The 13512-nt window shown below is 42.5% G+C and overlaps 1 protein-coding gene across 2 annotated transcripts in view; it reads right to left on the reverse strand.

Moving 5' to 3' along the window:
* The window catches only part of PDE6A (phosphodiesterase 6A), a 59211-nt gene that overhangs the window by 18342 nt on the left and 27357 nt on the right, over window positions 1-13512 (reverse strand). For both annotated transcript variants that reach the window (XM_019734308.3, XM_088798704.1), the window contains 5 exons: window positions 8743-8807; window positions 5586-5652; window positions 3683-3730; window positions 990-1139; window positions 250-393 (listed from right to left, as the gene is read on the reverse strand). In XM_019734308.3, the coding sequence (XP_019589867.3) occupies window positions 250-393; window positions 990-1139; window positions 3683-3730; window positions 5586-5652; window positions 8743-8807 (474 nt within the window). The remainder of the gene's footprint in view (window positions 1-249; window positions 394-989; window positions 1140-3682; window positions 3731-5585; window positions 5653-8742; window positions 8808-13512) is intronic.

Below are 13512 nucleotides of genomic sequence, written 5' to 3' on the forward strand. Positions count from 1 at the left end.
AAGGGACAGCTGTTCCCAGGCCACACAGAGCAGCCATTATGTATGACTCGCTGGCACTCGTGGATTCATCCATTCATCCATTGAGCCTGAGGGCCCACAGCTCCCACCCCTGTGCGAGTCAGGGAAGAGGGCAGTGAGCAAGCCCACAGCTGTGTCTGCTGTATGGCGTGTAAGTCCCGCCTTCCTCTGGCCACACCCCCCAGGGCACAGTCTCTGCTAGGATAGGAACAAGGAAAGAACTTGACTCACCAGGATTTTCTGGATTTCTTCATTGTCGCACTTCACGTGATATTTGACCATGTCTTGGAAAATATCCTTCCTGTTTTCAAGTTTGTTCATTGACTCATAAGTGTCAGGATTTAAGACAGACCAGCCCAGGAATTGAGCCAAAGACTGGGGGGTGCGGGAGGGGGGTTGGGAAGAAGGATGGATCAGAGGTAGAACAGCCAGGTTTTATCCTGTCTCTGTAACTTAGGGCAAGACTCTCTAAGTCTTCATTTTCTCACTTATAAAATGAGTTTGATAAACCCTGTGCTGCCCTTTTCAAGAGACGTGAGGAGGAGGTAAAATACTGGGTGGGAATACACTTCCAATAAAGCACTGACACGCATAAAGCTTCGTTCTTATGCATAACTTCACAAAAAGGGAACGTGCTGTGTGTGGAGGGGAACAGGAGGGAGATGGGAACTCTACTTTCTGTTCAGTTCTGCTGTGAGCCTGAAGCTGCTCTAAAAAATAAGGTTTATTACTTTTTAAATAGTGGAATGTGGGTTTCTGACAACATATGGCAATGCAGAAGTGAGAGCAAAGAAAGCAGCCATGCAGCTGAGTTAGGGTAGTGTCTACAAGGTGAGTGCCACCCCCTCGCCCCCCACAGGATAGGGCAGCAGCACACCAGGGCCCCCACCATGTGGCCCTGGAAGCCCAGCTTGTGACAAGCCGAGTCTGAATAGCTGAATCTCAGTAGCAAAAGGCCTCACACACCATACCTCCATGAGGGTCTCATCCATTTCATCAAAGGGTTTCCCGTCTTTGCGATTGTAAAATGTGGCCACTCCAACAATTTCTTCCTTCTTGTTCACAATTGGCATAGAAAGTACATTTTTAATCATCCACCCAGATTCGTCCAGAGGCTCTTTCTGCAAGAGAAGAACCAGAGTAGGTTTCCTCAGGTGCCAGGCCGCAGAGGCAGCTGTGGTGGACGGCATGCTGCATCATGGCCCTGATTGGTGGAGGGGGCAGCAAGAGGATAAACCTTGCTAGATTTTGCAGGGTTTTAGTCATCAAACACCATGAGCCGATAGCCCACCTGGTGGGAGCTCCTTAAACCAGATAGCCATAGTGTTTTTACCCTAAGATTGTCAGGATTGTCATATGGCAGGCAGAGTGCTGTGTGCTGGGAATATAACGATGTGCACAAACAGTCCAGTATTTCCCTTTCAGATATAGGTGCTGACCTTAGGGGACTGGCTTAGAAGGGGCCATGTTTGGGATTCTCGCAGCTTTGAATTAAGCTTTGAATTCTGGCAGCTTTGAATGAAGTAGCGATAACCTGTGCTTTTGCCTCTTGAGCTTTCTGTATTACTTTGGCATGTCATTTAGTCTCTGTGGGCCTCAATATTTCCACTTTTAGATGGGGACAAAAGTAAGAATATGTGCATCATGGAACAAACGAGAAAATGGAGGGTGACATTTCTCAGTCGATCATAAGGTGCCCTTTGTGAGTCACTTCCCATCTGCCTGGGCCTCACTTTCATCATCTGTAAAATGGGGACAACTACACAACATCATTTCTAGACTCTTTTCCCACTGATTCAGCAAACATTTATCACACATCTTACCACCTGCAAAGAACTGACCTAGAAGGTGGGGAAACCAAGGCAAATGAGGCACAGATGTTGCCTCAGGTTGATCATAATCAGGAAGGTAAACAAGCAATTACACTGCATGTGGGAAGTTCTTGATGGTAACGTGGGAGCCAGAGGAGGGAAGCAAGTCAAGGAAGGCTTCCTGGAGTTGGAGAGTCTTGCAGTTTGGAAGTTCCAAGACTCTTAAGGTAGCGACATGATAATTGTTATTTAAGTAACACTGGAACTCAGCACAGGATGAGAGAGGGTCTCCAGAGGGATACAGAACATCAGCCGAAGAGCAGAGGGCTATTGCTCAGGAAACAAGTTCAAGAGCTGCCTTTCCCCTCAACTCTCTCCCTAACCTGCAGGGAATCCCGTCCCTCTGAAGGCCATGACACGGAGGCAGATTTTATTGAAAGTGAAATGGGAAAACATTACAGATTTTTAAGGAGGGAAGTCACTTGATGCAACTTGTGTGTTAAAAAAAATTACTCAGGTGTCTATTTTGTGGAGGATGAATGGGGAGGAATAAAAACAAGATCAGATTTGATTTACTAATGTGAGTAAACTATAATTCATCACAGTAAACTGTAATTAGTAAAAGACCAAGTCCTGTCATGATTATAATCAGGGTAACAGATCCCAGGAACAGTTTGGGCTTATCACGCTGATAGGGTCAAAATGACAACACAAGACATACAATTTTAACTTGGAAGTATGTTCTCTCTGAGCTCTTTCATACTGTTCTTTAAAGAATAAAAAAAAGAACTCACTAATTTTCCTAGCAGTCCTTTTTAATTCCTTCTTAATTATTTCCTGATTGCTAATGATTTGTTTTTCTTATGCCTAGCATGCGAAACTCAACAAACATTGACAGGACACCTAGAGGTGAAGATGTCAAGAAAGGTAAGAACCTTGACAAAAAGAAGACAATATTTTGCTAAGAGGAATGGTCTAAAAGACAAGGCAGGATCATAAAAGATGAAGCAAGGGAAATACAATAAGAAAAACAAACTTGTTGGTATGGCCTTCTGGGCCTGTTTGATTTGGCCTCTGTCTACCTCTGTAGCATCTCCTCCTGCCACTCTCCTCCTTAATGTCACATGCAGATTTGTTGGCCTATGTTACTGCCTTCCAGCAAACTCTCTCTTTAGTACAGTTTTCCTGTGCTTTACTGCCAGATAGAATTTCTCAAGGACACGTTCCTTGATACACTCCAGATGAAGTCAGGCTCCCAGAGAGAGCCCCTCCTCTATGCTGTGCTTTTCTCCTGACCAGCACCCCCCTACCCACCCTGTGCCTCTTCTCCCATATGATCATGAGCTCCCTGGAGACAAAGGCCACACTTGTCTCCACCACTGTAACCAGTGTAGCATTATGCCCATGCTTGGCAAGGAAGCTGCTCTCCGCAAACATTTGTGAAAAAGACAAAATCAAGTGGAATACTAAACAATATTCCATGAAAAATCCCATGAAAGCAGAAAGGATACTCAGCCAAGGAAAACAGAATAAAACATCATTGAAATGTCATAGCAGTTGAGGTTGTCATTGAAGGGCAGAGGGATTTGGGCAGGACGTGACGGCTGGGGAGAGAACAGCATAAGCAAAGGTCCTGAGGCCAGAAAGCAAACGGGGTGAATGCCAAAACCCAGTGGAATTTACCAAATTAACTCCCTGCCCACTTGTATGAGCAAATGACTTTTTTTTCCTACTCATGTTTTCATTTTGTTGAGACTGCCTCCCAATAAAGTTGATGGATTCGAATATAGTCTAATCCTCTTTTGTGGGAGAAATATCATATGATGAAGAGAGAAAATTAAAAAATGACTTACCTGGAATTCAAAAAAGTCCTCTGCAGGCGCATTCATGATGTTGCAAATCTGAAAGCCGTGAAAAGGAATAATGAAGGTGTGATTAGACTTTATCGAGTACCAGGGAAAGCACCCCATGCTATTTCAGAAACACTGCATTCTTACCCAAGGCAGTCACACTCTTCCCATTAGGTAGACATGCTCAAGATCGTTTTGAATTATTAACTGAGGTTACTGGACAGAAAAACTACTTTATAAAATTACCTCTTAACCATTTGTTTCACTCCTAAGTCATTTCCAAGCTTTGAAAAAGTTAAGTCTACAATTTGTCATGATTAATAGCTGCATAGTATCCTGTTTCGTTGTCCCCCCTCCCCTTTTGTTGCATATTTGGGTTGTGTCCTGTTTTTTCTTTTGATTAATATAAATAATGCTATTCTAAACATGTTTGAATCAATCAGATTTGGGTTCTGTTTAATCTGTCTTGTCGGGAAGGAGTTTTTGCTTGAGGTATAAACCCCAAAGTAGAATAAGAAATAAAAGGTGCTGTAGCTCTGGTTGTATATTGCCAGATTCCTCTTCTGAAAATCGGACCACTTTATCATGCACATGGCACTTATCTGACCCTTCTAGAACCCTGCCCATGGTTGAACCCTGGCCACTGTGTGCAGTTGTGTAATGTGTGTACTGCTCCAAGGCACATGGCAGAGGGGAGGACTGGGGGTTGAAATTCAGCCTGCTCTTGACTTGTGGAGCCATGCCCCTCGCCTTGCACTTTTCATCCACTGAGAAGAGACGGCTTGTTCTAGTTCTCAGAAAGGCACCGTATGGGCTTGCAGTGACCCTGCCTGTCCCAATGGGCCTGATCTTGTGGTCCCAGAGGGTGAGCTGTTCCTGCTCCTGTCTGAGGACTGCTCACCCACTGCACTAGCCCTCTGGCCTCTCCTTGGACCAATTCCATCAGTAACCATCATTCTCTCCTGGTCTCTCTCTCTGAGGGCTCCTTCCCCTCGCCCCTGAGCATGCTTGAGTCACACCCATCTTTGACAATGAAATCCCCGCTTGACCCAACATAGACTCTATTGAAACCACCCAGGTTTTCTCCTCTTTCTTAGATATTCTCTACCTTCTCATTACCCATCCACACCTCAGCAGACCACATACTGGTCTCTGTCTCCACCTCGCTACCAAATCTGCTCTTATCAGGCCACCAGTGGCCTACTTGCCAAACCCAATGGGGTTTAGTTCTTATCTCACAAATCACTTTCATTGCATTTGGTTGTCTCCCTCCTTGTTGAAACTTTTTCACTTCCTTGGTTTCCATGACACTACCCTCTGCAGGGTCTCCAGACTTAAGTTCTGAAGCCTCCTTCTGTTTCTGTGTGTGCCTGTGAATGATACTGGGGTAACCAGGCCCAAAAATGGGGGTGACGTGCAGCTAACAGACATGACCCTTCTCTCTAGGACAGAGGATGCTACCACTCCACCCTTGACCCCAAGTGGGTGGGGCATGGTGGGGCATTTGAACTCTGCTATACATGGTATGGCTGGAAATGTGGCACAGATGACAGGTTGTGACTGGCAGCCAAGTCTCTGGCATGAGAGGTTAGGACTTAGGCCGTGGTCCTTAGAGCCTGAAAGACCAGCCAGTTGTGATTTTGTCCCTGACATATGCATAAGTATCTTTATTTATCAGTGAGATTATGCACCTTTCCATCTAACGATTATTTCTGCGTGTTTCATATTTTCTCAAATGTCAATTCTCTGTTCATTTTCTTGGACCCACTGCCAAGTGAATTGAGAAATGAGAGAATCAGGCTTTTACAGATCCACACTTTCCATTGTGTTTTCCACTCTCTTGATCTGAAATCCTTTCACTCTCCCACCTGATTCAACTCTTCCCCTTCAAAGTTGTATTACTTACCAGGCCATTTTGGGCAACGTACGTGGGGAGACCACTTGCTAAAGCCCAGTGGTCAGGAGGTGGATTCCTGTAAAGACCAAAGACAAATGGTCATCTCTGCTGTAAGAACAGTTGGACTGAAAACTGAAATCTGGGTCTTTTCCTTCCCTCTACTCTCTGGTGGCTCCCAGCGTCCACTTACATTCACTTCACTATGCCTGAACGGGCCCCAGATCTTGGCTTAGTATCTTAATGTCCAAATGTAGACACTGAGACAGAGTGATAAACTACATTTTATTGACTACACACTGAGTTTGACTTGCCAAGAAAAGAGACAACATTCATTCAAGAGATTATTATTGGCTGCTGAGCAAAAAATAGAAACCATCATTTTCCTCCATTAATACTTACATAGAAATGTAGCTTAATACCACAGAGAGAGTGGGAAAACGCACCCATGGTGAGCTCCTACCACCTACCCAGCATGAAGCTAGGTGCTTTACATGTTTATTTAGCACAACAGTATTACAAATATGGGGGGAGGGGTATTATATTTTACTTGTTTATTGTGAGGAAAAAGATACACATGGAGAAATGCATTAAAATCTTCATCAATCGTTCAAAAGTGAACATCCATGAAATCACACTCATGTCAAGAAGAATGTTGTCGGCCCCTTGGAAGCCACTGACCTGCCCCTCCTACTGGCAGCCTTCTCCCTCACCCCAAAGCTAACCATTGTTCTGACATTATAAGTGATATTCTTGCTTTTCTGTAGAGTTTTACCACCTAAGTGTGCTTTCCAGTACCCTCTAGTTGAATTTTGCCCTTTTTTCAACTTCATTTGGATGGAATCATATAGTATATAATATTTCATTTGGCTTCTTTTCCATGTTGCTTAGAGTATTGACCTAGAGTTTTCCCTTGTATGACTGTAGCACAATTTACCCATTCAATTGTTGGTGGACATTTCCACTCAGTTTAACAACGATGCTAGTCTGGTGTATATAAGCTCTCAGTTCTACATGGTATATATCTAGGAGTACAAATAATATGTGCACATTTTCAGCTTTACTGGATAAGGCCAAACTCTTTTCTAAAGTGATTGATTGTACCAATCTATACTCCCATCAGGAGTATATTAGAGTTTCCTTGGTTTTGTGTCTCTGTCAATACTTAGTATTTTCAGACCTTTAAAAAAAGTCTCTTTAGAAGACTAATAAAGTTCTTTTCTATGAAGATAATGATATCATGTTTTTCTTAATGTGGCAAATGATATTGATTGATTTTTTTAAAAAAAATCTTAAACCAACCCTGCATTCCTGTCCTTTTAGTTATTATTTGCTAATATTTTATTGAGGATGTTTGCATCTATGTTCACAAATGGGCTTGGTCTGAATTTTCCTATTTCATACAGCCCTTGCTGGGTTGTGGTATCAAATATATACCAGCCACTTCTTTTCTGTTCTCTTGGATAATTTGTACAAGAATTGCATTATTTCTTCCTTAAGTTTTTAGTAGAACTCACCCCTGAAGGCATTTGGGCCTGTAGTATCTTCGTGGGAAGAGTTTATTTTATTGCTCTAAGACTATTATAGTTTTCTATTTCGTCATGCTTTGTATTTAGTATGTTTTGCTTTTCTAGCAATTTGCCTATTTCCTCTAGATTTAAAATATTTTTGGCATAACATCTTATTATCTTTTTAACATGTGTATCATTTGTAGTTATGCCCTCATTTCATTCCTGATACAGTTCATTCGATTTTTCTGTTTTCCTTGTTTGGTCTTGCCACAAATTTATCAGTGTTATTAATCTATTCAAGGAACCAACTTTTGACATTTGTTCATTATTTACCTTTTTATATTTCATTAATTTCTGGGCTTATCTTTATTATTTTCTTTGGGTTTATTTTTCTGCTTGTTTGTTGTTAATTTCTTTTTTTAATTAAAGTTTATTGGGGTGACAATGGTTAGTAAAGTTACATAAGTTTCAGGTGTACAATTCTGTAATACATCATCTATATATCACACTGTGTGTTCACCACCTAGAGTCAGTTCTCCTTCCATCACCATATATTGGATCTCATTTACCCTCATCTACCACCCCGCTCCCCTATTGTAATTCCTTGAACTGATGTGATAAATAGCTTCTGTCTGCCCCTTCACATCCACTCTCTACTAATGCTCTTTGACATAATGTCTATTTTTATCTGATATTAATATAGTTACATCAGTTTTCTTTTGATTAGCATTTGCATGGTATATGTTTTTTTCATTATTTTACTGTCAACCTCCCTGTATTCTTATTTTCTAGATAGATCTCTTGTACACAGGATATACAGTAATACAGTACTTCTTCATCTCTAGGAAGTCATCAGTTTTTTGACAAACTATTTCTTATATGCAACAGAGAAAGATAAAATGCTGCCAATTAATCTGTGATGTTATACTTTTTGAACTTGTAATTATTACTTTATTAATATCTTCAGAGTTCTTTCAGAATTTAGACGTAGATTTTGTATCATATTTTTCACTTTTTCCTGTCTTTTTGTGCCATTCAAAGCAACTTTTGGTTTCAATGCTGCATCATAGTATAAGCTCTTTAAGTTATTTTATGTGGCAATTAAATTCAATGTGGTTTCAACCAACAATCCATATAACTCAACTAAAGTCATAGCAATATGAATGGTTGTGACCAAGTTCACGCATAGGCAGGCAATAACGAATACATCTGACTATAATCTGGCTGATAACAATTGTACAATGTCATTGAATCTATTTAAGAAATGTCAAAAAGTAGAAAACTGTGCATCTTAGAATCAATAAAATGTGAGAGATTTCTTTCTTACCCGTCCTGGCAATTTCTGTCATTTAACTGGAACATTCAGTTGATTTACATTTAAAGTAATCACTGATGACCTTGGATTTAAATATCATCTTGATGTTCACTTTGTATTTTTCCCACCTACTTTACGTCCTTTCTAAACGTTTATTTTGCCTTCTTTTGGTTTGATAAAGCATTTATTTCTTATTAAATTTTCCCCTCTATTAGTTTAGATGGCGTATACTGTGGCAGCCGTTCAGAATGTTTACAAATATTCTAATTCTCACTTCCTTTTGGGTACATGATAGGGCAGCATTCACTGTCCACTTGAAGTTAAGTATTGTCATGTGACTTACGGAATTACTTTGATGTCTTCTTTGCCATGCAGGATGTAGTCAATGACCTTGTAAAAGTTGATTTCCTAAGTGAAAGAGATAGAGAAATATGTCCCTTCAGAGTCTGAGACAGAACTTCAGCAGAAGTGTGTCCATAGGACAGGCCTTGTACTTTACTGTGTGCCCCGTGGTTTTCCAGAAGCACCAGCCTGACTCGCTAAGGGTGTGTCCCAGCTGCCTCTGGAGCTCCCTGTCCTCAGCTGACTCTCAGGATTTAGTGTGCTCCTCCTTGGATCCAGCTCACAGTGGCCAAGCGGGGTCTGGGATCTGGGGCTGCAAAGAGGAATGGGCAGTGTTCCAAGGGGGTCTGGGGTTTCCACACAAGGAGAAAGAGAGAAGGACGGCTGTTGGAGTCTACAGAGAGAGAGAGGGGGAAAGGAGGCTCCTGACCCATTTAGAATCATTGTCAACCCAGCCATCCTCCATGCAGGGCTCAGCTCCACGACCACAGCCCCCTTTTTCACTCATTCCTACCACACAACTGTTCTCTTTGCTATGTCAGCTCTTCCAGACCTGTTTTCCCAATTATGCCTCATGCCTTCTAACTCACTTTCCACTTCTTTCCTCCCTCCCACCTCCTTGCACCATTAAAACTCCATTCTCTTAGAATAGGTCTGTTCAATTACATGACTTCTTGACATGTACTTGGATACTGGCAGTTGGCTCCTTTCCCTCAGCTCTCCATGAAAAAATCAGTTACCTTATTAGATCCTTTGAACTTCCAGGTATGACGGGCAAGTTAGCCACCATTCAAAACTGGGAGAAATGAGACCCAGGGAGAGGAAAGGATTCTTTTACAGTAAGTCAGTGAACCAGGACCAGAACCTTGACTTTCATGCCCAGTACTCATTCTGCTATGTCACCTAAGGCTAATAGCTTAAAACTGTTTTATTCTTGGCACTACTCTCACCTAGAATAGCACTATTCAAAGTGTGGTCCCTGGACTGATACTGTCTGCCAGCTGTTTGTTGCCATTTCATGATAAGATAAAAACAGACATTGACAGTCGGCATTGAGAAACTTTTAAAGCAGTTTGACTAAGTTAGGTCTGTTGAAACTAAAAAACAAGATGGCGGGGGGCGGGGAGACTTACATTGTGCATGTCTTTTTAAATTTGTATTTTTCTAGTTATATATTTTAATACATTTTGAAAAGTGGATTAGAAATTTAAAAAAAAAATCCTGTTCCTTTACTACACGTATTTTGAGAAGTACTGCTCTAGAGATTTAAATGTAGATACTTTGGCCCCACTCAGGCCTTCTGACTCAGAACTTCCACAAAGAAAAGAATTCCTGATCCAGTCAAGGGAGTCTGAAGTTCCATTTGGTTGACAGGCAACCATGACCTCCTTTAGGCCCGTGAGGAATAGGCTCTGCTGTTCAACAACCAGCATTGGCAGCCGCTACCATGACTGATCCCTTCTAGGAGACACACTCTGGCTTAACAGGAGGCAGAAACCAGAACCGGTCCAAAGATATCAGCGGCCTCAGGGTAGACTTGAGCTCTGTCAAGTAGGAAGCATGCAAGGGGAGACTAGATGAACCCCACAGCATGATGAACTGGAGCTAAGAATAGACCTAGAGTGAAGACTCGTGCTGTACTCTTGGTTTTTCTGTGTGTACTCCTGGTTTTCCTGTGTGGACTCTCTGGGCCTCGGTTTCCCCAGCTGCAAAATCAGCGGTGTTTGTTTATTGTTGCTGTTAAGCAGCAGAACTCGCTGCCCAAACAAAGCATGAGATTCAATCACATAGAGGAGATGAGAAGTAGTGCTGCCCTGAGGGCAGAAGCATTGGGTACATAGAAATCCTCATCCCTAGTCTCTCATTCCCTTTCCTACCTTCCTCCTCGCCCATTAACCCCTGGCCAAGGCAGCCATTGTGGAAGTCTGGGATTCTAAGACAATCAGAGGAATTTAAAAACTGGACTAGATAATTCCTAAAGCTGCTCCCAGCTATGAATCAGAGATTGTGGTTGGATAGTTAGCAATATCCCTCAAAGATGAAAATGCATATATTCTTTGACCCAGTAATTCCACATGTAGTAATGAATCCTATAGATATACTCCCAAATGTGGGTAAAAGTGTCATTTGCCCCATCCAGGGGTCTCAGCCAGACTGCTTTCCTAAGGCTGGAAACAACCTAATGGCCGTCATTAGGAGACTGGTGAACCAAATTGAGTGCCTGCATACAGTGGGTACTCTGCATGTCTCCAGAATGACGGAACTATATCTGTGGTGATAGGAAAAGATGCTGAAATACAATCAAGTGGGAAAAGGAAGGCACAAGACAGAATCATCACGTTTGTTGAGGATGGTGGCAGTGGAATACGTATATATATCCAGGAATACCGGGCTCTCCATAGACATTTCTGAAAAGATAGTCGCTAACCGTGTCTGCCTCAGGAGGCTGGATTTCTGTGGTGTTACCTTTTGTATGGTGTGAGCTTGTCCCTGGGCCCATGCATTCGTTTTTCAACAAATACAAACAAACTTTGCGAAGAACATTTGAGAAAAGTGAAGTTGTACCCTGTAGGTACTAGTAGAAAGCAAACGTGGCTGAATTATCTGCTGTGACTTTGGTAGAGCTAAGTTTCCACCTGGGAGGAGGAGGAGGCTGGCTTCTACAACCTTCTCGACCTTCTTCAGGTCTTTGCTTTGGGGACATCTGTCCTTGGGCCTGGGCTGTGCCCTGCACTTCCAGGCAAGCTGCCAGCTCCCGGGGCCCCACAGGCTGCCCGATCCAGGGGTGATCACGAGATTCCTTTAGAAAGGTTAGAAATGGAAGTGTTGTTTTTGAAACACACAGGAGAATTAATTTGCTTTCACAGAAAGCAACAAAAAGATCACTGTGCTTTAGGTAAACAGGGCTTTTTTCATACCCTGTAGTTCAGCCAAGCTGTCTTCAAGGCCATATTCACATAGAAGTTCACCAGCCTTCGGAAAGTCAAAACTAAGCCATCAAAGATCACCTTTGTTACATTCTACCTGAGCAGCTCAGGCTGTAACACAAGGGTCTTTGAAAGAGCTACAGATGCAGCCATAGCCAAATCGTCATGCATGGAAATATACCAGTTTTAAAACAAGTGCCACTTTTTTTCCCCATAAAGCCTAATTAGCCTGCATAACTTTCTAATAATTAAAATACACATGTACATCATTTTCTTTTTAAAAGGAGATGAAGTGAGCTGTAGCTGCTATTGGGGAGCTTCAGACCCAAGATTTAGGGAGGTTAATTGGTCAAAATCCAGACAAAAGCTGTATTTCTAATGGGAATGTGGCTGATAAAGTGTGAGAGTGATGTTAGAAGGCAAAGGGAATGTCAAAAAACATGATGGTAGTATCAGTTACCAGAAAGAAAAGCATCCTGGGTTTGATTTTGTACAAATGATTTGACCCCTCTAGACCTCAACCTCCTCAACTGTCAAATGAGGAAAATGAGGATACGTCCTTCATAAACTAGTTGAGAAGAGTAAGTGACTTAATCAGATGAGGAAGGTGAGGCTTAGAGAGGTTCCCCAAGGCCATATAACTACCTGGTGTAGCAGGGATCTGAACTCAGGCTTTCTTTCCACAAACCCATGCTCTTTCCAGAAGATCTACTTTTGGCCAGTCCTGTCATGCTGTATCTGGGCCCCAGCTCAAGCCTATGTGTGTTTTCCTCTCCAGCTGTGTTGAAAACCTGGAACATACTTTGGAGATGGATTCAGTGACAGCATCCCAAAGATGGGAAAATTGAAGACCATCAATTATTTGACAAAATTCACCCTACAAGTTAGCAACCAACCCAAACCAAAGTCCTCTGGCCTTTTCCATCACAATGCAAGGCCTCATACTCTTGCAAGGACTGACTGAGCCCTTGCTACCTGAGGTGGAGAAGGGTTTGGAGAAAGAAAAGTCTTAACTATGAATGTGCTGGTCACCTCAGTGAAACCAACACTCCTTGAATTGATCAAATGATGGGCAGCTTTTTCTGGGCTGGCGCTGAGTGAGAAAATGTCCTGTTCAGTTCAGGCTTAAAGATTGGGGTGCTTGAGCTCCCGGATGGCTCAGTTGGTTGGAGCGCATCCTCTCAACCACAAGGTTGCCGGTTTGACTCCCGCAAGGGATGGTGGGCTGTGCCCCCTGCAACTAGAGACGGCAACTGGACCTGGAGCTGAGCTGCGCCCTCCACAACTAAGACTGAAAGGACAACAACTTGACTTGGAAAAAAGGCTTGGAAGTACACACTGTTCCCCAGTAAAGTCCTGTTCCCCTTCCCCAATTAAAAAAAAAAAAAAGATTGGGGTGCTTGAGGGTGAAGAACCAGATAAGTTAGAGCCCAACATTTCTCTGGCTGTCTTGGAGTTGGAGATGACCTCTGACCTCAGGGAACTGAGTATCATAGTAGCCAAGGAAATTAAAGTTAATTGAAGTTGGTGTTGCCCGAAAGCTATGGTGATATCTAGTCCAGTTTCTCTCCTTCTAAATTTCTAGGAAATACAAGTCCAGCTCTTATGTGAACTGGAGAAAAAGCTCGGTGGTAACAAGTCAGCTACACCAACACAAAAAGCTGTATTTAAAAAGGAAAAGTGTCCCCAAATTATTTTTGACAGAGGCACATGATGCAATCCTTGAAGACTCAGTCTTCCCAAAGAAAACTATGAAATTGTGTGGGTAAAAAAGTAGTCTGAAACTGGACAACAGCAGGTTATAAAGGTCATTTTGGATAAAGCACAGCAGACCATAGACTCCA

The sequence above is a fragment of the Rhinolophus sinicus genome, chromosome 5, assembly GCF_057876585.1.
Source record: "Rhinolophus sinicus isolate RSI-liver-muscle chromosome 5, RSI-T2T, whole genome shotgun sequence".
Lineage (NCBI taxonomy): Eukaryota > Metazoa > Chordata > Mammalia > Chiroptera > Rhinolophidae > Rhinolophus > Rhinolophus sinicus.